Below are 25,497 nucleotides of genomic sequence, written 5' to 3' on the forward strand. Positions count from 1 at the left end.
AATCATGTTCAGTCAAAAAAAAAACTCAATCATGTTTTTGCAACACGGATTTTTTTTTTTTTTAGGGGTGTCACTGTCAATACCTAAAATACCCTCAACCCTCAAGTAATTTGGATTTTTTAAAAAAATAATAATAATAACAGTCATTTTCAAACCATTTCAATAGTTAACACATTTTCAAAACTATTTAGAAAATTAACATCTTAAGTTCTACCTGCTCATTTTAGATTGCTAAATCAAGTCTATTGAACTCGATTTCAACATTTTGTCATATGAAACTCAAGTCCATATGACTCGATTTCTTCAACAAACTACGTCAATGCCTTCAAAGAAAGAACAGAAGCACTAGAAAAATTCTCCCAGAATTAACAAGCTTAAGAGAACCGAAATGGTTGTCTCACTTGAAAACCAAATTTGTTCATCCCCACCTCTCTAAAATAGTTTGCATTCTGCAAGCCTTCATCTATAGGGTTGAAATCAAACCCAAACCGCTCCGGTGTTGAAATCAAAACATCTATGGGGTTGTTCTTGATTTGGGGATTGTTTTTCTGATTTTTGGGTTTGGGTTTTTGAGAAATGGTTTTGGGTTTTTCTTCGTGGGGTTGGTTGCAGATTCTTCTTCTTCGTGGAATTGGGTCTCCATGGGTCTACTGAAGAAATCAAGTTCAAGGGACTTGATTTAGTGTACTAAAATCGAGTATATAGAACTCGAGATATTAGTTTTTTAAATAGTTTTAAAAACATGCTAACTAACAAAATTGTTTGAAAATTTGTGTTAGTTTGAAAAAAAAATCCCAAGTAATTTGCTAAAGGGTATGTTTGGTTGGAAGTGAAATAAGGTGGATGGAAAATAATGGAGAGAAAATCGAAGTGGGTGTTGTTTGGTAAGGAGAGAAGGGATTTTTTTTTTCTTTCAAAATAACATCATTAGTCTAACAATTTCGTTAGTTAGCATTGTTTGGAAACTATTTAGGGAACTAACATCTCGAGTTTGTAAGAGTCGAATTCACTGTAGCAAATCGAGTGCAAGAGGGTCAAGTTTGATGGAACTCGAGTTTTAGAAACTCGATTTCCTTGCTCTGTTTCTTCCTTTTCCTTCGTTCTTTCATTCTCCAAAGGCTCCCTTTCTCCAAACCAAATCAAGAACGCACAAAGACCATTTCTCTAGACCAAATCAAGAACAAACCCACAAAGACCAAATCAAGAACAACCTCAAGAACCCAAAAACAAACCCACAAACACCCACCTACGTCAGAAACCACACCCACTTTAGGAACAAACCCACAAATCACAAAAATGGTTTTGGTTCAGGTTGAAAGAGATAAGCTTGAGATCGGACCACCACCGATGGTGGCGATGGTTGAAGGAAGAGCCAAGGAGCTTAGCCACAGAAGTTCAGAGAGTAGAGGAGTGGGTTCGTTGTTTTTGATTGATATGGGTTTGTTGTTTCTTTTTTCTTTGTTGATTTGCCTTCTTCTTTGTGATCTCTGCCTCCTTCTTCTTAATGAATTTGTGGAACTTGAGTCTTAGAGACTCGATTTCCACATTGATTTTTATAAAAATCAAGAATTTGATAGTCAATTTGCTATAGTAAACTCGAGTCTAACACACTCGAGATATTAGTTTTCAAAATAGTTTGAAAACGATGTTAACTAACAAAATTGTTTGAAAATTGGTATTATTTTGAAAAAAATCTAGAGAGAAGGAGAGAAAAATTTTGGGTGGGACCAAGCACTTTCCACACGAGCCCACAAAAAAACTCTCTCCGATTTGGAGAGAAAACGCTAGAGAAAAGTCAATTTATATAAACTATATTTTCTATCTTCCCACTTTTCTCTTCAACCAAATAAAAAACTTTTCCACATTCCCACTTTTCCACCCCTCTATAAAAATAAAAATGATGAGGAAAAACTTTTTAAGTATGTTTGGTTGGAGGAGAGAGAAAAATGATGATAATGCCTAGATATTTTCTCATAGACCCACCAAAAAGTTTTCTCTTTAAAATATGGAAAAAACTTCATGGGAAAATTGGATGGTTAATGACAAAAATGGCTTATACATTGCTCTTTTTTTTTTTTTTTCTTTGGCTTTCCACTTGACATTGTCCCTTCCTTCTTTTTCTTTTTTCTTTTTTGGGCTGTGTGTGACAGTGTTTGTTTGTTTTTTTTTTTTTTTTTTTTAGGACATGATTTTTATTTTTTAATAAATTTGGATGATTGTATTTTTTTTTTGTCACTTTTTGCTTTAATTGGGCATTATTTTTTAACAAGGGTATATAAATAAATTTATACAAACTCAGTTTTTTCATTCTCCACTTTTTCACTCCAACCAAACAAAAATGAGAAAAATTAAAATCTTTTTTATGCTTCCATTTTTTTATTTTCCCACAATTTTCTATTCTTCCACTTTTTCATACAAAAAAGAACTTAATAACAAATTTATGAGCCTGTAAATTCCTCACCCGTGTCTGACTCTCAAGCGCTGCAAGAGCGAGTTCAATTGTGAACTCAGCAAACTCTCTCTCTCTCTCTCTCTCTGAGATACTAGCACTTGGGAAAGGGAAAGTCTTTAGCTTTGTAGTTGGGTTCGTATTAAAAATAAAAAAAAAGAAAGCTCTATAGTGGGACACTAGGGAAGTGATGCTTTACTGTGTTATAACCTGTTTAGCAAATTTATTAACATTTAAAATGATAGTATAGCCTTAACATCACAATTTAAAGCGCTTTTTGGTAATTTGCAAACACAACAAAAATTTTAGAGTTTTCCAACAGCAATTTTTACGAGTTTTTTACCAATGGTTTAGTTGTGATTCTTAAAATTGTGTTTTCAAATGGACCTAAAGTGCAACTCAATTCAATAATAATATTTTTCTATATGCTTTATTACTCTTTAGTTTTTAAAAGATATCGAATTTAAAAGAAGCTTTTAAAAAAATATATCAAATTTAAAAAAAAAAATATATATATATATATATGATAAAGTGTTTTGAAGTAATTTAATAAGTATCTCTTGATATTTCCAATAAATGTACCAAAGATTCAAAAAAAAAAAAAATTCTTAATAAAAAATAATTATACTTAATAGAGTTCTCTTCAAGCTTCCTTCGAATATAACAAGTTAGGTTAAGGGCGGACATAGTTTTGTCCACCCCACCTCCACCTTTGCCTAATCCTTTAAAAAAAAAACAAGCGTTGTTTAGTCAAATCTTGAGCGCCCCATTAAACACAACATTGCAAACCTTGTAATCACAATCGTATTAATGACTTAAAAGGTTAATTCAAATTAAGTACTACATAGAAAAATATTGAGTATTATGGGAGGGAAGGATCCGAACACAACATAGAGCCCATGGGCCCAGTCCGAGCATGGACAAAGGCCCATTCGTGTACTGATCCGAACCCAACATGTGGACTAAAGTTCGAGGAGGGAAGACATAGAGACCACACTAATCCAAACCTAACATGTGGACTAAGGTCCAGGGATGGAAAACGGACCTATCCATCGTCCAAGGAGACCGAGGAATGAATGCACCTCGAGAATGCCTTAGTTGGCCACCTGCACTAAAAGGCAGGGCACCGTGGAAGACATCAGAGACGTGCAAGTAAAGAAGAGAGGAAATATCAAGGAAAGGTAGCTATCACCTCCACATTCAATATATTGTACTAACTTAGCCGGCCGCATTAATGAGGAAAAGACACATGAATAGTAGTTTCACAGCTCACAACACTCTCTACCACCTCCAGCAGGGTCCTGATGGGACAAGCATCCCAATTGCTACCCAGAGAGGTACAGGTGGAGGGCTTAGATGCATTAGGAGGGACTATATAAAGGAAGGGAATCCCTCCAAGAAAGGGATTGGAAGATAGAACTTGAATTAGAGAGAAAAGAGTATCAACTTTTACCAAGACTTGAACAAAAAATATATGAACATTACCTTCTTGGACAAGCCCGAGGAAGAATTTTATACTTGTTCTGTGTTTCTCTCTATCATATTACGAGTCTCAATTCCATTAGTTTTATATCTGGATCATACAGAATATTATAGTTGACCTAGCAAGCCCATTCTCTTATAAATTAATTGTGTTGGGCCAGAGATACCTAGCACCACTATTCTACGTGGGTCTAGGACTGTTTTTGAGCTCTTACAAGCAATATATTCAAATATGTAATACTCCCTCCATCCCAGTTTGTTTGTCCTCTATTTTATTTTGGGATGTCCCAAAATATTGTCATGTTTCTAAAAATAAAAGTCATTAATTTACTAGTATTCCTATTATACCCCTACTTTATTTTCAATACTATTTGAAAAGAAAACTAACAAATATTTAAAAAATCAATCTAATTGGGGCATCTTTTTAGTTGCCTCATTAAGAATAAATCATTAAAAAAAAAAGCTGATAAATTTATTTGAGGATAGTTTTGTAAACTTATATATTTTTATAAGACAGATAAAATAATAAATGATGTTCCCTTAAAAAATTTAACTTTTCAAACAGGACAAACAAATTGAGATTGAGGAAATAGTAAATAAGGGTGCAAAAATTAAGGATGATTAGGTTTTACCTACGAGTGGCAATTTCTATTCAACTAAATAAGTCAACCTGAACATGACCCCTTTATTAATGATTTTAAAACCTATCAACCTTAAAGGTACGTTTGGTACACTGAATGAGAATTACGGTAAGAATTGTAATTTTTATTATTAGTAATAAAGTGTGTTGTAATGTAACAACTAAATATATTCATTAGTTTGGTTGTGAGTTATAACATTAGAATGAAACTTAACATTTATTTTAGGAAATATCTTACTCATACAATTATATCTCCTTAAAAATTGTTATTTTTAAATTTAAGAAAGATATGTGTTATTTTTTATGATTTTTTTTATTTTTATAATTGTTAAATGTATATGGAAAGTTTATTTATTTGGAAATATATTAAGTTTTGAAATTATTACACTTACTAAAGAATAACTAATACCACCTTTTAAGGAGGAATAATTATTCCTCATTTTGAAGAATAGCTATTCATAAAGAACTAATCGCTAACTCGTGCGATGCACGGAAAATGTATTGAGTACAATATATAATTTAATCTTTGTTTATTTTACTACAACACCAAAATTGAATTTGTAAAATAAAATCGTATAGCTAAAACATTTGTTAATATCTATACATTTCAGACATTTATTAAACTATATTATTATTATTATTATTATTATTATTATTATTATCAACTTAACAGTATTTTAATATATGATACCAACATGCTTCAAAAAAATGTCCAACACTGAAAACAATTTCGAAAACAAACTCAACTAAACAGTTTGATGAATAAATATATTACAATCTATAATATAAGCCAAGAAATAAACTTTGAAACCAATATGAACAAAATCCACGTCAAACAAAACCATTTCGATCATTAAGAATATGACTCACTAAAGTCATGAAAAACACAGGATTCATTACAAAAAAAGAAAAAAAAAAGAAAAAAGAAAAAAAAGAGGCATCTTTAGTCTTTATAGATTTTGCCTAAGTATCTAGATACGATGACACATACTCACACAAAAATCATTAAAGAAAGAATCAAAGAACATACACAACATGTACATATGCTATGAAAGTAAAAATAAGAAAAACAAAAGAGACGTAAACACGGACAATTAAAGAAAAAATATAGGAAAAAAAAGTTAGGAATAGAAATATAAGATAAAGATGGGTTACCCTCAAAAAGAATAATCCATGGATATTCATTGAAATCTTCTAGATAATTTCTGATAATAGAAAAAACAAAACCCAAAAGTTATGATGTTAAAACTTCCAAAAGGCCAAAAAAAAAAATTAAAAAAAAATCAGAAGATTCAAAGCTTCAAAAGTATTGAAACAAAACAATATATATATATATATATATATATATAATTACGCAATAGAGAAATACAATAGAAAGAAGGGAATCCATGATTATAGCTTTTCTACTATTGAAATTGGCTAGACAATTAAATGTATTGCAAAAAATGAACTTAAAAATTCATATGTAAACCAAACAATTAGAAGATTTTGAGCCAAGAATTTATTAAAACAAAACAAAAATTATGTGACTACACAATGGAGAAATATAATAAACAAAAAAAATATGTCTACACAACATAGAAATATTAGAGAAATATGAGTTACCTTTTAAATGTTAAAATTCAAAATATTAAAACTTTTAAAAGGTTAAAAAAATTTGAAGATTTAATTAAAAGATTCAAGCCCAACAATTAAATAAACAAAACAACAATTGACAAACTTATAAGAAAAAGCAACAAATCTATAATTTTTATTAAACAAATCAAATAACCCTAACCTTGATGCATTGACCGAAGAAGGAGAGGAGTCTAATACATAAGTGGAATATGTGAATTGTGAAGCATGAGCCGCCCTAAAAAAAAATCTTGAAGAAAAATAAGTTTTAAGGAGAAAATTGTGTTGCGGCAAAAGAAAATAATAGCAGATCTAATCATAAAATCTAAAATAAAAAGAATTTAAAATAAAAATAATAAAAAAATAGTGGTGACCAACGGCCATACATATAAATATAAGATATTGACCAACCTTTATAAAAAGATGTCAGTTTCAATATTCACTTTGTGGTGAGGGTCCTCAAACATCATCTTCTCCGCGGATAGTTTTTGGGGTTTAGGTTTTCTACGCAAGCAATTCTTAAATAGGAGAGAGTAGAGGCGGTGGGAGAGTGTCCTTATTTGGCTAGAAGTCTAATTTTGCATTGGAAAAAGAAAACAGTGATGAGGTAGAAAATTTAATTTAATTTAAATATTGTGCTGATGTGGAAAATTGTTAATTTAAATATTGTGTTGACGTGGAAAATTGTGGGAGTTTCAAAAGTTTCAGTTTTATATATATATAGATGACTATTTCTTGTAATAAAAACATAACTAAACTAAAGAATAATTAAACCATATGAATAACTATTACATTACAACGCCTACTACAATCTACTAAACATGCCCTAACAATCAAACAAGCAACACAATTTGCGTAACCCTTTTAACAAATAGGCCATATTGCCTTGTTGGTGAAATAAATATGACTTGTTTCTCTAGGATTAATAAAAAAATTAAATAAAAAAAGCTTATACTAGTTAACTTGATGATGTGGCAATGATGAACACAACCTCAGTCCTTAACCCGACCCAGTAAGAAACCCTGAAACCAAGTTAGAGAATAGATGGTTTTATTTGGATATATTAACTATCTAGTAAGGCCGAGCAACTTGAACAACTATTTTGTGAATCAATAGTAGAGATTAAGAATGGTTTAACGGGATGTAATTTTCTAAAATATATGCTTTAATTCAAATTATACCTACTACCATAAATTAAGGAATATGATAAGCCTCTAGGCTCCATATAATATATAAAGGATCTCATGGCATCAACAAAAGTAAGTATTCCAACAACTAAGTGTGAGTTTGGATAGTGGCAGGAGTGGCGTTTTGTGCGTCTGTGTTTTTTTGACTGGGTCTCGTGCACGGTTCACAGGACTCGTAAGTACAGAAAAATACAAATCTAACTTTAAAATTGAGTCTCACGACATTATTCATATATTTAAAAATTACTTTGCTACAGTGTTTTCAGCAATAAGTTTTCAATTTTCAGTAGTAAGTATTCCAACAAAAGTAAGTATTCCAACAACTAAGTGTGAGTTTGGATAGTGGCAGGAGTGGCGTTTTGTGAGTCTGTGTTTTTTTGGCTGGGTCTCGTGCACGGTTCACAGGACTCGTAAGTACGGAAAAATACAAATCTAACTTTAAAATTGAGTCTCACGACATTATTCATATATTTAAAAATTATTTTGCTACAATGTTTTCAGCAATAAGTTTTCAATTTTCAGTAGTAAACAGTATTCAAACAAACCCTAATTATATCCTATTGTCCATGGGTGTAAAGTAGACCATATGATCAATTACATTAACAAATAATAATATAACAAAATTTAACATTCTTATTTTACAATAATGAATTGACGTGGTTTTAAAAAATTTAAGATAGTCTTAATCCTTACCAGTTTCCTCAAAAAAAAAAAAGTTTCCCATACTATATATATGACTTAAAATTAATTGAATAATGAAATGATTTTAGGTGAACAGGATGCAGTTTGGACCCAAGCTAAATCCTTAAATATTGTAGAATTTACAATTGACTTTTTTATTAGTTGGGATAATTCTAACATCAGTTTATATCAACTTCTATAGTAGCTCTAATTCATTGTTGTAAGAATAAAGTTGTATTTTCAAAATTTGAAGGATAAAATTTTATGGATGAAAATATATTTCAGGAAAAAGAAGACTATGAAAAATATTGGGCCGGTATTTGCATACTAGATCACCTACTACAGTTTAAAATGGACCTGTAACAACTTTCTTGTCCACTGACCAAGATGATGGACCAGTGTTTGCATCTCTGTGACTCTGTTTATGACTATATTCTCATTTCCAACCACTTCTCATTTTATCACTGCTTTTGGCTGTTCTCTGTTCTATCTCTCGTCCTTGAGAATCTACTTTAGTTACAGTGACGGTGAGACTATTAAACAAAGTCACAAGCCTGCCATTGAAATGTCTCTGCCACTTAATTGTATACGTACCAACCCTTCTTATTACTGTGACTTGTTATATCAGTGTCAGTGGCAGTGTGTTGTGACTTGTTTTATCATTTTCACAGAGAGAGAGAGAGAGAGAGAGAGAGAGAAGAGAGACAAGGAATCCTTTCTCTTTATATAGGGACGAAGAGTTATCACTAGTGCATGCATTAAGTGGTAAAATGGAGGAGCGTCCCCAAGACTTCTTTGTTCTCCACTAAGCTATAAGATACTTCTTGAGTTTTTACTTTTTAGTCTTATAACACAAAGTTGTACTTTCTTTTGAACCCCATTTGGTAACTTTGTTTTAAGTAACGTTGTTTAAGTGTTGTAAAAAATAAAAATATGTGTGGATGAAAAAGTGTTGTAAAAATATGTGTTGTGTTGTTTAAACAATAAAAACTGTTGTTTAAATAACACAACCAAACAAGCGTGTTTTGGGAAGTCACGTTTTCTAGGATTTACTAAAATATTTTGGCCAAAATAACACAATAGCACTGTTTACTGAAATATATATTAATCTACCACTGGTTCGGAAATACTTAGGAATATACCATTTTTTGGGTACTCGAATTCCATCAATCACATGCCATGGGAGAAGCATCATTCGAGAGGGAGCAAGCTACAAAACGAAGGGTTGAAAGAGCCAAGGTTGCGCACAGGATTTCTGAAGAGAAAACGAACAAGTTCAAGATAGCTCTAGTATTATCATGGGTGATGTTTGGAGTACTACTTATTTTGTCTACTAAACTTGGGGAAGTTAGGAGCAGGCAAAGATGTTTGCCTGAATAACTTGTATTATTACTGTAATGACCCAAGGAAAAATGTTAGTCACATCTGCACTATACCTCAAAAGGACTAGTCACTATTGAGACTACTTGTAGTTGTTAATAAAGCCCAGATCTACCCAATACATACCCGATGTGGGACTCATCACACACATTACACATTCAATCGAATTGGGGCATCACAATCTCCCCCACTTAAATCCCTAACGTTCTCGTTAGGACCCACTTTGTGGATAGTGTCTCTCAGCTCACACGGGGTTACCAGGCCGGCTTTGATACCATATGTAACGACCCAAGGAAAAACGCTAACTACATCTACGCTATACCTCAAAAGGACTAGTCATAATTGAGGTTCTTTGTAGTTGTTAATAAAGTCCAGATCTACCCAATAAATACCTGATGTGGGACTCATCACACAGCCACATACATCACACAATCAATCAATCAAATCAGGGCATCACAAACTCCCCCACTTAAATCCCTAACATCCTCGTTAGGACCCATTTTGTGGGATAATGTCTCTAAGCCCACACGAGATTACCGGGCCGGCTCTAATACCATATTATGTAACGACCCAAGAAAAAACACTAGCCACATTTGCACCATACCTTAAAAGGACTAGTCACTATTGAGGCTATGTACGGTGCAAAACTGCAAGTGCACAGTATCGTAGTTTTATAGTAAAGTGATGAGAAGAGTATCGTCCTCAGGGATTGGTAACTTACTTTTGACAAATACCAAAATTATTCTAATCTTGATTTTATCTAGAGAAGTCACTAAGGTTTTAGTAATTGGAATTCAAAATAAAATCAATTTAAATAAAAGATACGCAGAGGAAAAGAAAGATGTTGCTTGAAAATCAACTTAATGAGAAAGAAACTTCTAGGAAATCGATTTCACCTAATCTCTCACTATGCTTTACTTATCTAGCTAATTTAATTTAATTTTCTCTGTTTGTTAGCAATCTCCAAACTCATCCAACAGCCTCTTTCGATAGTCAATTGGAAACATTCTTGTTCATTATTTTACACAAGAGTATGCAATTTAATAAAGCAAGAAAACATTAAGACCAATGATTTTAATACTACATAGGTTCATACAAGTCTTTCGATCTCTATATTTACCTATGCTGAAATATTCAAGATCTATCTTATAATCCCCTCTTTCGACAGCAAATCACAAGATTAAAATCATCTAATTAATGGCCAGTTAATTAGAAGCAATAAGCTTAGAATAAATCAGACAAACATAAAGAGAATTTGTTCAAATTAACATAGAAAAGCAAGCATAGTTCGAAACTAGATTACATTGTTTTCCTAGAATAAAGAAAGTTTAGTTCATGCTAAAAATTAAATCCAACACAAACGAGTTCACCATAATTTTTTCTGAGAAGATTGGAAAGAAAATAAATGCTGAAAAATTCTCTGTTCCAGCCCCCTCTTTCTTTCTGCTTCAGCACTTTTTTTTTTCTTCTTGCTTCAGCGGCTGACCTCTTTTTGCTTCAGCGGCTGTCCTCTCTTTTTTTCCAGCGTTCCTCCTTCTTTCTTTTTTGCCCTATGTTTTTAAAGTCCAGCCCTTTACTTGTTGCAGCCTAACACAGCCCAAACGTTTTTCAGTTTTTCAGCCCAAACGTTTTTCAGCTTCAGTTCAGCCACTCTTTCTTCTTCTTTTTTCTGCTTTATTCTTTTCTGTTGCAGCCCAAAAATATTACATTCAGCCCAAAACGTTTTTAATTTTTCTTCAACTCAAAATACTTTTTCAGTTCAGCCCAAAAATCTCTGTTCAACTTCAATGCCTCCTTCTTTTTGTTTCTTTTCTTCTTGCCTTTCTTTTCTGCCTTTAGCCACATCGTATTGCCCTTTTTCAGCCCAAGTGTTCAGCTCAAAACCTTTTTCAGCTGCTTCATGTCTCTTTATTTGAGTAAATCTTCATTTTCTTCAAATCTAAAATAAAATTTAAATAACAATAATGAAGTCTAAAATCAACAAAAAAAATAAATAAAATTAGACTAAAGTTTAAAGTTGAGGAGTGATAAATTACACTCAATTATGCAAGTCATCAGGCTACATGTAGTTGTTAATAAAGTCCAGATCTACCCAATACATACCCGATGTGGGATTCATCACACATCCACACACATCACACAATCAATCAAATTGGGGCATCACAATTACATTTAAGATCATTTGTGTTGTAACTGTACAATGTGATGTTTTCTTTTGTATTGTAAATATAAAAAGTTATGATATGTATGACATTGTACTTCTATTGTATGTTGAGAGTGTTCAATTTTATTTAAAATGGACTTGTAAACTATGACCATTTTAATTGTAATTATATTACTTGTGGTACACCAAAATGGATCCCTAAAACTAACTACTAGGGGAATGTATTTTATCTTTCTTGGATGTATGAGTAGGGGGGAATGCATAATAGTATTAATTGTGAACACCTATTGACATATCAAATCCATAATATTCTATATTAGTATTAACTCCAATCTTCTTAAACAAAGAGGGTGGTATATCAAATTCATAATATCATCATATGACATATACAATATCACAAGAATATGAGCATGTCCACCTGTAATATCACTAGAATATATTACTGTCTATAATTATCCAGCTGTAACCATATCACATACACAATTATGGTCTTTGATATATACTTCATTGCCAAAAGGTATTACATACAATTGTATATAAGCATGTCTACCTGTACTTACATTTCCAATAGGTATTAGATATACCTATTCTAAAATTGCTAAAAGGAATTACATCAGAAATGTCAATAGGTTATTGACATTAGCCATTACATGTAAGCATGTCCACAGTTAATCAAAATTTACAAAAAAATGCATCATCTATCATGCTAAGTGACTTCTAGTCACGGTACCTAGATCTATACAAAAGTCCCAACAAAAAGTCATAGGAATGAGTAATAGCTTTATACAAAAGTCCCAACAAAAAGCGATGAATTCTTAGACATGCCAACCATCAACCTCAATGTCGCACATACTCCTACATGTGGTCAGTCATATCATCCTTGAACTTACCCATTGCTCTCTTCGCCGCATTAGACATCTCCCTCACATGCCTCCTTTCGGCACTTGCACTTGACTCGAGAATTCTCATTGTTTCCAGTTTGTATATCATCTCTATCAACGTCAAGGTTCTCCCATGTGTTAAGACATTACATCTCTTCGATTATTGATGCATATAAAATTATGTAACGCACAACACACATAAACAACCAAACACTGACAATATTGCTTATAGTTTGCCATGCAACTTAAGATTGGAAAGCGAGCCTTCACAACTCCAAAAGCCCTCTCAATTACCATGTGCAATAAAGAGTGTCTATAGTTAAACAAATCTTTTCCCAATCTCGTTTGCCTACTACTCCTCTGAATTCTTGGGCATAATATCGAGTGGTCTTATGTGGTGGAAGAAATGATGTACCAATGGGGTACCTCGAATCAACCAAGTAATAGGAACCTACAATGGCATATCTAAATCAGTAATAATAAAAATTACACATATTGCTAAAAGTAATGGATCGGTAATAATCAGGGGATTAAATCAGTAATAGATCAGTGATAATTAGGGGATTAAATCACTAATAATCAACAGAGTCTCTATATTCTAATTTAGGTACCAGCAGAGCTAGATGTTCTACTTGTTCAACCACAAGACAGCTTACAACAGATGATTTGTCTAATAAAAATGTGACCCATTCTAATTGTAGTAACAGATGGTTCAGCCACAAGACAATTTTAGGATCATAATAAAAATGATATTACAAATTAAATCAAATGTGACCCATTCTGATTGTAGCAACAGATGGTTCAACCACAAGACAACCACAAGACAGTTTTAGGATTATAATAAAAATGATATTACATGACAGCCACAAGCCATTATAAATTTAATCATGATATATATATATATATATATATTTTTCAATAAAGGTCATTATTGAAGACCATGATATGCTTGCCTAAAGTAACCATTCTTGCTAGTTTGAGAAGTTACTCTAGACTTTTTCAAATGACAACTAATGAAAATACATGCATATGTGTGTTCCTTAGACATATAGTAAATTGATGGACAGGTCCACCTAAGCTGCTTTGAATGGCCAAGTTTCAAATCATTTTTATAATTTTCATGATTATAAAAATGGTTATCTATGGGCTTTATGCAATTTTGTAGTTATTCAGCATTTAGCAGTGAAAGGTAGAAAAAACTAAAAATAGGAACTGGTTTTTTTTTTCCCATTTGATCTCAGCACTCTTACATGTAAATTGGCTGATTTAAGGTTGAGATTGCAACCCATATAATTAAGTTAATCCCATTTTCCATCAATGATATCCATCTAAGTTACTTACTAGAGGCATTTTTCATGTATTAAAGACAGTCCAACAAATATACAAATTAAAACCAGAACTCCAGTCTAACAAATATATAAATTCATAATTATGCTTTCTAAGTTTCATGCTTATTCAACCTTATAGATAGGAGCCATTGTAGCACCTGACAAAATACATTGGGCACCCTACTCATTAACTACTGAGGACTCATTACCCTGTATTGTGACTTCTGTCATGTTTTATTGGTGCTGCCAATATGGAAAGACAACCGACATTGCATGGTACTCTGCTCTAGTGGAACCTCATAGTCATAGTGAAACAACCAAAGCTGACAAACTTCAAGGAACAATCTCTTTCATTTTTGGTTTGCCATTTCTTTGCATGAATGAAATCATGAATGTAACAAAGTCAAAGCATAAAAAACAATAAATATAGAGTACTAACACCTAGCAACCAGCTCATTTCATAGAAGCAATAGTCAGAACTTAAGATTTAAAGTTCAATCTTTAAAGCCTAAGGGCACGGCTTGGTCACAGAGGCATTTTATAGCTGCTGCTTGCTTGTAGTAGTGAAAATTTAAAGGCTGCAATACATATGAGGCAGAATTTAAGTTAAAGACACATACCTTCTGGTGGCTATGGGAATCCATGCTTCAGGTCTTTAATAGCTTCTTTAAACACCCTTGAGTCGTTGGCACTTCCCTCCCAACCAGAATGGACATACATAAACCACATGTCACATGTCATGGTCATATGCACATATGACGTTGGTTGTAACAGTGCTCTTGCTACTCCTGTGAGGTTGGACTCTTTTCGCTGAAGGCTGAGCACTAATATGTGTTCCATCGATAGCTTTTATGCTTCTCTACAATGATTAGTTGAAATAATATATAGTAATATATGTGAACAACCATTTTGGAAGAACTTATATTATGAAATCATATACCTCAAACCAAGGGTAGTACTTGTTGTTCCTCCACAAATGCTCTGGAAGGCCTACCACATTCGGATCGAGCTTGATTCAATATTGGCCATATGTGTGGACAGCCCGCAACACCCTACAGAACTTGCGGTCCATAGTTTCAGTGGAATGCTGAAATCTGTCTGCCATAGGTCGCATCTGAGTATTATGGCCGACGATGTACAAGAAAATGGCCACTGACTCCTACACGTTAACATGCCGCTTCCCTTCTTTCAAGTACCCATGATGTTTTAGCTCATCAACCAAGTGATAGAATAGATCTAGTGTCATGCAGAACATGTCATGAAAATTGGTAGGATTGTCATCTCTCACTTCAGCCATATAATCTCTTCCACTCAAAAAACTAGTACACAATGGGCGCTAGTCATAATGCCGCTGGAAATATGCCATCATCTTGCCAATAATTGGAAATACAAACCAAAACTCTTCCTCATCACTGTCATACTCTGAGTTTGTGTTTGCACCAATGGTCATGTCATCATCATAGTCACTGATATCCATGTCATCACAATTGAAACCATTATCCATGTCATCATCACATCCACCAATGTTCATGTCATCACCACATCCACCAATGTCCATGTCATCATTGTCGGAGTCAAAATAAGCATCGTCAAAATCATACTGCCATAAAGAATCACTGGGGAGACCATTATACCCTATACCTTGCCAAAACCAAAGCATTAGAACCAAAGATATTACAATATATAAAAGGACAAATTAATATAAAGTACTAAGGGAATTGCAATAATGTTAGTTGAACTCACATTACAATGTAAGTAACATGAACTAAATAACAAATATTATAAAAAAAATATAATACTATAAAAAAACACTGAGTATATAACAACAATTACCAAACACACAGTGCTTTATGTTAATAATGTCAACTACAGAGCACCAAGTAACAAAGCTCACATACTAATTTAAATAACATCAAATTCATGTGCATAGTTCACAACAATTGACATTACAATAAAACTACATTAAATAAAAGTGTTCAACTGAATAAGAGAAATAAAACCAAACGTCGAACATTGTCCAAGCATTCACACATAAAGTCCTTAAATATCACTTAAAAACTACAACCAAGTGATTCACATCGAAATCACAATACAAAAACATTATAAAAGCAATCTCCATTAATTATCCAGCTGATGAGCATGGCGCTTCATCCACCTCCTCCTCCTATGCTCTAGCATGCCCATGAACAACACTCCTTTCTCTTTCTTTTGGAGAACCTTAGCGATGTTAACATAGGTATCATCATCAAGATCTTCATACTGGTTCAGTACTTCTAAAGCTCTCCCAAGCAAGCAAGGATCGCCACCATTGGTGGATTGTGCTACATGTTCAAAGCTAGCGCTAGACTTTCCCTTTTTGTTGGAAAACCTTTCTCTTGCCAACACAATGTACTCTTGAAGAGCCATCGTCATCTCACTAGCCCTATCCACTTTCTTGGCAACCTTCTTGCCCTTGGTAGTAGGCTCTTTGATGGGACGTTTGTTCGCACGTTGGGTTTGCTCAGAAACAGGGGGATCGTTTTGGGATATGCCATCCATGTTGGGATTGTAGCAATCATCATTATCCAACTAAGTACGACGTGCCTCATTAGCAAGTTCCTCCTTCAGAGCATGCTCTTTATCACTATCTGGGACTGGCGTGTTTGAGGAAATTTGAAAGGAACTGGTTGCAGTATTAAGGGCAAAAAGTTGCCTCAACTTGTCATAATTAGATACCCTTTCTTCTGTAATGCAGGTGCTTTAGGATCCCCCTGAAACGACAATATATACATCAAAATCCAGCTAATATGAAATTGAAAATTACAAACAAATATGCAAAGAATTAGGGTAATAAATATAACATACCGCAACCATATTAGCCCACACCTCCTCAAAAGCGATAACCGTTTGGGTTGTCTCATCCCACCCCAACCTGGTATGCCGAAAAAGTTGGCTCCATTTGCTCTGTTTTTGCCCGAGCTTATTATGCTTATCTTTCACTTGCTTAGGGAGGAAACTCTTCCCAGTTTGCTCATTTAGGGTAAGTTGTACCCTTAAAGACACCATGTTCCATATTCCCCTTTTGTTGTTCATCGACCATAATGTCAATGAAAATTTGTTCAATGTGGGGAGGCCACATTTTGTCGTTAGCATCCTGAGTTTCTTGTGCCATCTAACTCAAATTTCCCAACACAATTGCATATGTTAATATATATGTATATTAATAGTTTTATGAATGGGCCACTTGAATCTCTAACCAACCACTCAAATTAAGTGAAGAAGACAAGAAAATCTATAATTTCATAAGCATGGACATGAGCTACAAATATTGCATCAACTTAAGTGGCCCATAAACAAGAAGATGAGCAACACCAAAGGTATTATAGTAGAAACACAGTCAAGCCTAGAAGAAGGATTACTTGATGCAGTTGAGCAACCTTCTAATTGTATCCTCACTCATTCAGCACTTTCTTGCAATTAATACAATATGCAGTCATTTAACACCCAAATAATAACTCTAACAGATTCTCAACATGACTCTTACTATTAGTTGGGGCAAGGCAAGACTTGTTTGGGGAGGATCAAATATGTTTTTATAGGTTTTTCTAGAGGGACAAGATATATATATATATATATATATATATATATTGTGGGTAGAGGGCAATTGTCTCCCCTAAACCACCCTACTCCCGCTGCCCATTGTACCAGTGACTGAAAACATCATAAGTACCACATCAGGCGTTAAAATAAGAAAATGTAGCATGGAGAAATTTAACCTGCTGTTTGAACTTTTTGCAGTGAAATTGTTGGCAAAATTATTGCATATTATACAACATAAGATCAGAATGTTAGTTTTTATTCCAGAGTAATAGGTTATAAAATATCAGAAAAAGTAAATCTTCTCCATAAGAATGTTATAGCTCATTATATATAAATGAGATCAAATATTTGTTTAATCTTTGTTTAATTTGAGTGTGTTATAACCTCCCAATGAAAAAGCATCTTCTCCATAACAATTTTATAGCTCACTATATATAAATGCTTACTTAGCTCATACAAGATTTTGGGATGTGGAACTAAAGGTTTTCTACCAAAACACCACCCTTAAATAGCTTAGTGTTAATAACAGATGGGAGTCATACTACCCCCTTGACATTAGATTGTTCAGCACTTCTTGTATATATACATCATAAATTGAAAGAGGAAAACATAAAATTTTGTAGTTCATTTTTTGTTTCTATAGAATCAAACAAAGGATATGCAAGGATAAATAGATAAAATGGACTGGTTTCAGTTTATTGTCCTTCGATTGTCACATAGAGCAAGTAATTACTAGTATAAACAAAAAGGATCATCAACATCAGTCCATGGAAAAAAACCCATTTTCACATCCAAAGTATAATACTAGCAAAAAACCCAAATTAGACAATGGACATGGAAAATGGAGAGGGAGAGAGAGATATATATTGCACCTGGGAGAATATCATGACAAAGGGCTTGGTATGGACACAGTGACAAAGCTTGGTATGAACTCGTCAGTGACAAAGCCCGATATGGACTTGCCGGTGAAGATTCAATTCCGCCTCAGAAATGGTCTCTTCAATCATGCATTGTTCTTCTCAGACTTGGTTAAGTGCTTCGATCACGGAGTGTTCGTCATGAAGCTAACTTGCTGGGGATGAAGAGGGAAGTGAAAATGAGAAGAGGTCTAACTCTGATGTGAGAGGAGGCTAAGAGAGGGAAGTGAGAAGAGGGAAAAGTTTTGCTGAAAAATTTGGGGGAGAAATAAAATGAAACAAGGGAGTTGCAACGGTAATAACCTAACTTGACTTTGATGTGACAACGCACTGATAAGGGGCCCACAAAGTCATTTTATTTACCACATTTGCCACTAAGTTTTAGTTTTCAACTTTTGAAAACACCAAAATCCTGTTTCATATTCTATCATCCGAACTCAAAATTTTGAGTTTTTGAGTGATGGAAACAATCATCCAAAACCAAGCCAAACAGTTTGTCATTTGTGGGACCCACTCGTTTTGGATGATGGATCATGAAAACTAAGTGATATCACTCAGTTTTAATGATATCCAAACAAGTTCTTGGGGTCTTTCAAAAAGAAGATGGTGATTCTATAAGGGGTTGAATATTGGTGTGATAGAGCTTTAAATGTTCATGGCGGGTTGATCGGGTTCTACTTAATTCAATTGATTTAGTCTCTTGTCAAATAAGCGACTAATTCTATTTACACAAAAAATTGGTGTTTTCGCTTGACGATAACGAGCAATCTTCATGAAGTGAATGTAATAAAATTAGATTTTTTTGCTTTTAAAAAAAGGCTTCTTTTTAGTAGTTGTAAAATCATTGTAAATTAACTTTATTTTTGATGAAAAGCATGTCAAATTTTGGTGTTTATCTCTGGTAAGTTCTTATATCTCAACTAGTCCTTGTTGGCAATGGCGGAGTTTGGACTTCAACTAAGGAGGGGGCAAGATTAAATGTTACCTCAATGCTCATTATTATAATCATGTTTCTTCATAAACTCAATTAACTACTCATATATATATGTTATATCATTAAAATAAAGAAAATAATAACAATCAAATTAAAAGATTAATTAATTTAAATACATAATATTTAATTTAAAATAAATGGAGAAAATAAATCAATTTAAGAGAATTAAAAATATAACAATATATCTATAAAATTGTATTAATGTTTCAATGCTTTGAATTCTTTTAAAAATTAATGTGCAATTAAAGATTTCTTCTTTATTTTTGAAGTAATTTAGGTTTATAGAAAGAGTATGAAACTGAAAAATTAGAAAAAAAAAATGAGTAATGTTAAGGACAAAATAAAAATTCACAATGATTCCTTAAATTATCACATCACCCCATATGAGTCATTAAAAAAATTTAAATCACATATTATGGTTTTCATCCCAAATGCAAATTACATAAAATAGATTTTTTAAAGCTCTGGACACAAAAAGAAGGTACTTTAAAAAAAAAAAGAAAAAAAGAAGAAGCTCTTATGTCCTAGTTATTGCATTTTCAAAAAAAAAAAAAAAAAATCCTTATATGTGTGTGTGTATATATATATATATATATATATATATAAAAGCAAGAATTGTATTGATGATTGAATCCACTAATCTCATTGGTTTGGAGTGGATTTTATGTTGCGATTTCTTTATATTTCAAGCAAAGATGTATTCGTTTCAAAGTTTGCATCATTGTTTGGTGCTATATTTTGAAGTTGAGTGTTCTCCTAAGTATACCATGCACTTTGTTATAGACTTATAGCAATCTTCTTTCTCTCCTCTCTTTCTCATATTGTGCTGTTACTTTCTCAACCCACAAGTGTTTCCGTTGCCTGCAATATGGTGTTTAAAATATGAACTTAAAATTTGTACAGTGGGTTTTATTATACTCGATGAGTTAAGGAGTGGTTTATTGAATTTTTATGCTTTGTTGCATGAGGTTTAGACGAAAATAAAATCATTAGAGTTATTAATTAAAGTTTGTAGGCTAATTGTGATGGACCAAGTCATGAGTTAAATTGTTATTTTTCCAAAATTATAAGGACAAAATTTAGTTACAAAATTGGTTATAGTCTAAAGTTACAACCCTACTCAATATCTTTTTATTGAATGTGAATTTTGATAAATCCACCATTGAATTACATCTTCTTCTTATATTCTTCTAGCTTACAAAATTTTTATAAAATTAAATATCAATAGCTATGTTATTAATAAATTATTTAAATTGTAAGTTTTTGTAGTTTAAAATTATGTACTAAGTATAAGCTTATAAATCATATAGTAAATAATATCTGATTGACACAAATTTGACATTTGTATTAAGAGCGTAAAGAACATGCAATTTAATGGTTAGATTTTTAAAATATGTGGTAATATCTATTTTATTAAATAAGATTATAGTTTTATACTACAACAAATTTTGTAACTAAATTTTGTCCAAATTATAATATGTCTTGCTTCATAGTCACTATGTGGTTGATGTAAAAACCTGAATCCATTGCATAAACTCATATCTCAAAATACTAGAGACTTGAGAATAGGAAAAATTTGGTGAATAAGGAGTGCCTTTGGTGTTTGGTTAGTTTGAAGAAAGTCCAAATTTTGGAGCAAAAATTTCTTAGTTGAGAGAACTTTCTATAGAAAGTCCAAAGAGAACAGCCTTTGACCATGAAATGACATCGTCCTAGGAAAATGCAATGCCATTGTCAGGCCAAAATGGCCAAATGGCCATAGAATCCTAACTATATAGTTAGTAGATCCGGTTCCCAAACTTTACCATTTACGAGCATCTCGAGTCTATGAAACTTGATTTTGGCCCATAAATCGAGTCTCAAAGACTCGATTTTCATGATCTGATGTGGCATTTGTTTCCTACGTCGAAATCGAGTCTATAAGGCTCGATTTATAAACCAAAAAAATTTTAAAAAATTCCAAGTCTCTTGTACAAGCCGAAATATCCAAAACAAAATTTAAGAAATCTAGATTAGAGGGAGAGACTCAGATCAGATCAGAGAAGCTGAAATACCCAAAAAAAATTTAAGAAATCCAGATCAGAGGGAGAGACTTAGATTAGATCAGATCTCGACTAGCACGTTGCCTGGGTCTCGCGCGGCCCAGATCACGTGCTGCTTGGGTCGGTCGCCGCGCACCGCGCTGCCTGGCCTGGGTCGCGCACCGTCGCGTTGCCTGGGTTCTTCTCTCTTTCTGTTTTTTTTTTTTTTTCCTGGGTTTTTTCTGGTATGTTCTGGTCTCTGATCTGTTATTTATAAGGGTTGTAAATCGAGTCTTAGAGACTCGATTTTTATGTGGTCGCCACGTGGAAAAGTATAGCACATCGAAGGTGATTAGACCATAAAAATCGAGTCTCTAAGACTCGATTTATAGGCCAAAATTGAGTCTCCATTTGGCCATTTTGGCCCCGCTGCCACCTCACCGTGTTCTATCCATGTATTTGTTTAGTATGTCAAAGGGACAAAACGTCTCGTTTCGATATCAATTTTAAGATAGCATTATTAGCACAGCACTGCACAGCTGAGCAGACAAATTCGAAGAAGAAGAAGAAGAAGAAGAAGCACAGTGAGTCTTAGCAAAGCAAAGCAAAGAGATGAGCTATGCTGCGGTTGTGGTAGGGTCAGCCTTTGTTCCTTCTCTTCCTCTTAATCTTAATCCCAATCCAAATCCAAATCCAAATGGGTCTCTTCCTTCACCCAATAATACTTCGGTAATTGACAAAAATTTTGACATTTACTTTTTACTCTCTCTCTCTCCCTCTGTCTCTGTGTTGTGTGTGATGTGGAACTCTTGTTAATTTATGTTCTATAGCAGAGCACGGGTGGTGGTGCAGAGGACCCTAACCATTATACTATGAAGCCAACAGTAACAGTTGCTGCTTCTTCTGGTTTTAAGTGGCGTTTGGTTATAGCATATGATGGCACCCATTATTCAGGTTTTTTCTTTTCTGGGTCCCCCATTTACCAATTTTCTTCATTTCTTGTTGTTGCTGCTACTGCGCTTTGTTTTTTTAGTTGGAATTGTTAATGTTCGTATATTTATTTTCTTGGAACAAAATTATGATTAGACCAAAACGCAACAAAGTAAACATTTCAACAAATAAATCCCAATTGAGGAGCTGTGAATGGCTAGTCTTATCTTATAGGACATATTAATCAAACAAAGGACCCTAGGGAAGCTTTGAAATGCTAGGAAGCCTTCATGATATTCTCTGTGCAGGGAAATCTTTTCAGGCATCTTCATCGTTTATATAGTGGTAATTGGGAATGCCTTGGGAAATAATGAATTTACATAAGTTGCTCTGCACTTGGCATCACTTGTTGTGGCAGTAATTTTGGATTGTTCATGTTAGAATTGTTTTCGGGATTGAGAAATTAAGAGAAAGCAGAAGCACATAAGAATTAAAGTAGTTTAGTTTAACAGCCTATGTCCACAATTGAAAACTATTAACGGCTTCATCTTTGCTATTTTGAATTGTGTATCACAATGAACCTAATATAAGTTTTATGTAGGAATACATTCGGTTCATTGGTAACTTTAAAACTGCAGGTACCCATGGTATTTTCCAAAACCATGGTCTATACATTTATGGTTTTATCTTATTATATTCCAACAGTTCAAATTAAATCATTTCTACATCAATGAACGTATGCCTTTCCATGTAAAATTGCTACGAGGTATAATCATTATCAATTTCATGCATCATTCTTTGTTTTTCCTTTGTGATCCTTTTGGGCTCCCAAGAAGTCCCCCATCCCAACATAAAATCAGCCTTGAAGAAATCAAAATTTCCAAGTTTTCCATTATCTTTAACACCATGAAATCCATTTCAGGTTGGCAATATCAGCAGTCACCACCAACCATACAGTGCATTGTGGAAAAAGCTTTAACTCAAGCAACAAAGTTAGAAAGGAAGGATCTCCTTTTGGTTGGTGCGAGTAGGACAGATAAGGGAGTTCATGCCTTGTGTCAGGTCTGACTTTGTTTCTCTTATGGGGATTCACTTGGCATCCATCAACATACAACAAACTTATTATCAATTAAGCTTTCAGGTTGCACACTTTGTTACACCTTTCAACTATGACAGCTTGGAAAGCATTCATGCAGCTCTGAATGGTCTTCTTCCCTCTGATATCCGTGTTCGAGAGATTAGCCCTGCCATGCATGAATTCCATGCTCGATTCTCAGCAAAAAGAAAGATTTATCATTACAAGATATATAATGACACCATAATGGACCCATTTCAGCATCGCTATGCTTATCACAGTGCCTATAAACTTAATGCTGCGGTCATGAGAGAAGCTGCAAGTTATTTTATTGGAAAGCATGACTTCTCTGCTTTTGTCAATGCGTCTCACAATGATCGAGTGCGAGATCCAGTGAAGAATATATTCCGTTTTGATGTCATTGAAATGGTAATTGTCAGGCCCCAAAACATGTTTTCTATAATAGTATGGGTTCTCTTGTATGGATGAAATCTATTTTACCTCAGATTATACATTCCTCTAATTACTTCATTTTGTTTTTGTTATCCGTTTTCAACATGATACTAGCCAAAAGGTCCAGTAAGTAATTACATGTTTTGAATTTTATACGAGGAATCAAGGTTCAATGCTGATCAGTTTGTTGCATTTTTATCTAGGGAGCTCTTTTGCAGCTAGAAGTTGAAGGTTCAGGTTTCTTATATAGACAAGTGCGAAACATGGTAATTCTTTTGTCAATCCCATGTAAAAAGAAGTTGTTGTATTATGCATTTAAGGTATAAGCATTTTTTGTTTATTAACCATTTCAGGTTGCCTTGCTTCTTCAAATTGGAAAGGAAGCAATTCCTCCTGATATTGTTCCCATGATTTTGGCAAGTCGAGATCGCAAGGAGCTGGCTAAATATGCTTTGTCTGCCCCACCTCATGGGCTGTGTCTTGTAAATGTAAACTATAATGAAGAGCACCTAGGGCTTCCATCAGATTGCCCCAAAACCAGTTTTGGTAGGCATCATACTATAAGCAAATGTAAGCTTCCATCTTACTGAAATCCAATTGCATTACAACAGAAAAAGGATACGAAGATTATTCATCGAATGGCGCATGCATCCTTCAACTCTCCACTATTGGCAATTCATGGTAGGTATTGTTGGATTATCTCTTTTAAGCTGGGTGCATCATTAAGGGATAGACACTCTTTTCCTTCTCTTTTTTATTGGAGACATTAGGTCATGTATGATAGAAAATATTTTAGTTTTCTCTTAAATGTATTTGGTTGAGAGGATGGAAAGTGAAATGATGCAAAAAGTGATTTGAATAAATTTACTATTACATTTATCATATATTAGGAGAGGATAGAAAAGATTGTAATTAAGAGAGGCAATATAAAGAATTTTATTAAAGAAACATTTTTTCTCCACTTTTTCCTCTCAATTTGGGAGGATGGTTTTTGGTGGGCCTGAGTGGAAACTCCACCCACCCATTTTTCATCCCCTCATTTCCATAACACCAAATAATGGAAAAATCTCATTTTCCAGCCTCCCTCTTTTACACCCAACTAAATTGACCATAAAGCATAATAGATCCGGTTTAGATTATTACAAGAAATTGAAATTGAATTCTAGTTTGATGTTTCATCCAAAAAAAAAAAAAGGACAAAAAGAAAAACTTGTTGCTTGATGTTAATGATTCTCAATCTTGCATTTTCTTAGCTATGAAAATTTGCAAAAAATATTTTGACGTTTCACCCATGCATAGGAGAAATTATTTGGTCCTCCTTGGTAGACGAGTGACGTGGTCCTCCCAAGTGATGTGCACCAATAGAAAGTAGCCACATATTTAAAAAAAAAAAAAAAAAAAGACTCAACCTTTGGGACCACACTTGCAATATGTAATTGAGCTAGAGCCTTAAAAACAAATACACTTCACTTCTAACCCAAATTTACTTAGCTGCTTCTCACCAAAATTTTCCTAAATTGCCCAGGTCTCTTCTCTCTCCCTTCCTACACCATTGAAGGAATTAAATGAACAACCTCTACGAGATTTTGAACTAACTTGGTTTTTGGACCTAACTTGATTTGGCTGGTTTCCTTCTTTTCCCATGGATGAGTAGTGAGTACACTATTACAAAGATTATGATTGTAAATTATGACTGAAGTGGTTGTCGGAATCCAAACACTA

At 33.5% G+C, this 25,497-nt stretch overlaps 2 protein-coding genes across 3 annotated transcripts; one reads left to right on the top strand and one right to left on the bottom strand.

Annotated features, from left to right (window-relative positions):
• Window positions 1–15,142: 15,142 nt before the first annotated feature.
• On the bottom strand, window positions 15,143–16,344 carry LOC115949873. Its single transcript, XM_031067140.1, has 2 exons — window positions 16,024–16,344; window positions 15,143–15,406 (listed from the first exon to the last, which is right to left on the bottom strand). Exons 1-2 carry the CDS (start codon window positions 16,342–16,344, stop codon window positions 15,143–15,145), a joined length of 585 nt encoding a protein of 194 aa, XP_030923000.1.
• Window positions 16,345–21,800: 5,456 nt separating this feature from the next.
• LOC115993887 (tRNA pseudouridine synthase A 1) lies at window positions 21,801–24,659 on the top strand. 2 transcript variants are annotated; one of them, XM_031117870.1, is made up of 6 exons: window positions 21,801–22,046; window positions 22,148–22,271; window positions 23,170–23,309; window positions 23,389–23,751; window positions 23,979–24,041; window positions 24,129–24,659. In XM_031117870.1, exons 1-6 carry the CDS (start codon window positions 21,930–21,932, stop codon window positions 24,363–24,365), a joined length of 1,044 nt encoding a protein of 347 aa, XP_030973730.1. In that variant the 5' UTR covers window positions 21,801–21,929; the 3' UTR covers window positions 24,366–24,659. The 2 variants fall into 2 exon arrangements, with proteins under 2 accessions (XP_030973730.1, XP_030973731.1); XM_031117871.1 differs by having other exon boundaries at window positions 21,802–22,046; window positions 22,151–22,271.
• Window positions 24,660–25,497: the final 838 nt, after the last annotated feature.

Source organism: Quercus lobata, chromosome 6 (genome assembly GCF_001633185.2).
Source record: "Quercus lobata isolate SW786 chromosome 6, ValleyOak3.0 Primary Assembly, whole genome shotgun sequence".
Lineage (NCBI taxonomy): Eukaryota > Viridiplantae > Streptophyta > Magnoliopsida > Fagales > Fagaceae > Quercus > Quercus lobata.

Coding starts and splice junctions, on each gene's coding strand:
- LOC115993887 (XM_031117870.1), top strand. CDS start 21,930: ATGAGCTATGCTGCGGTTGTGGTAGGGTCAGCCTTTGTTCCTTCTCTT. Junction 23,310..23,388: donor GAGTTCATGCCTTGTGTCAG/GTCTGACTTTGT, acceptor TTAAGCTTTCAG/GTTGCACACTTTGTTACACC. Junction 24,042..24,128: donor ATAGACAAGTGCGAAACATG/GTAATTCTTTTG, acceptor TAACCATTTCAG/GTTGCCTTGCTTCTTCAAAT.
- LOC115949873 (XM_031067140.1), bottom strand. CDS start 16,344: ATGGATGGCATATCCCAAAACGATCCCCCTGTTTCTGAGCAAACCCAA. Junction 15,407..16,023: donor CCTATGTTAACATCGCTAAG/GTTCTCCAAAAG, acceptor TCTTTATGGCAG/TATGATTTTGACGATGCTTA.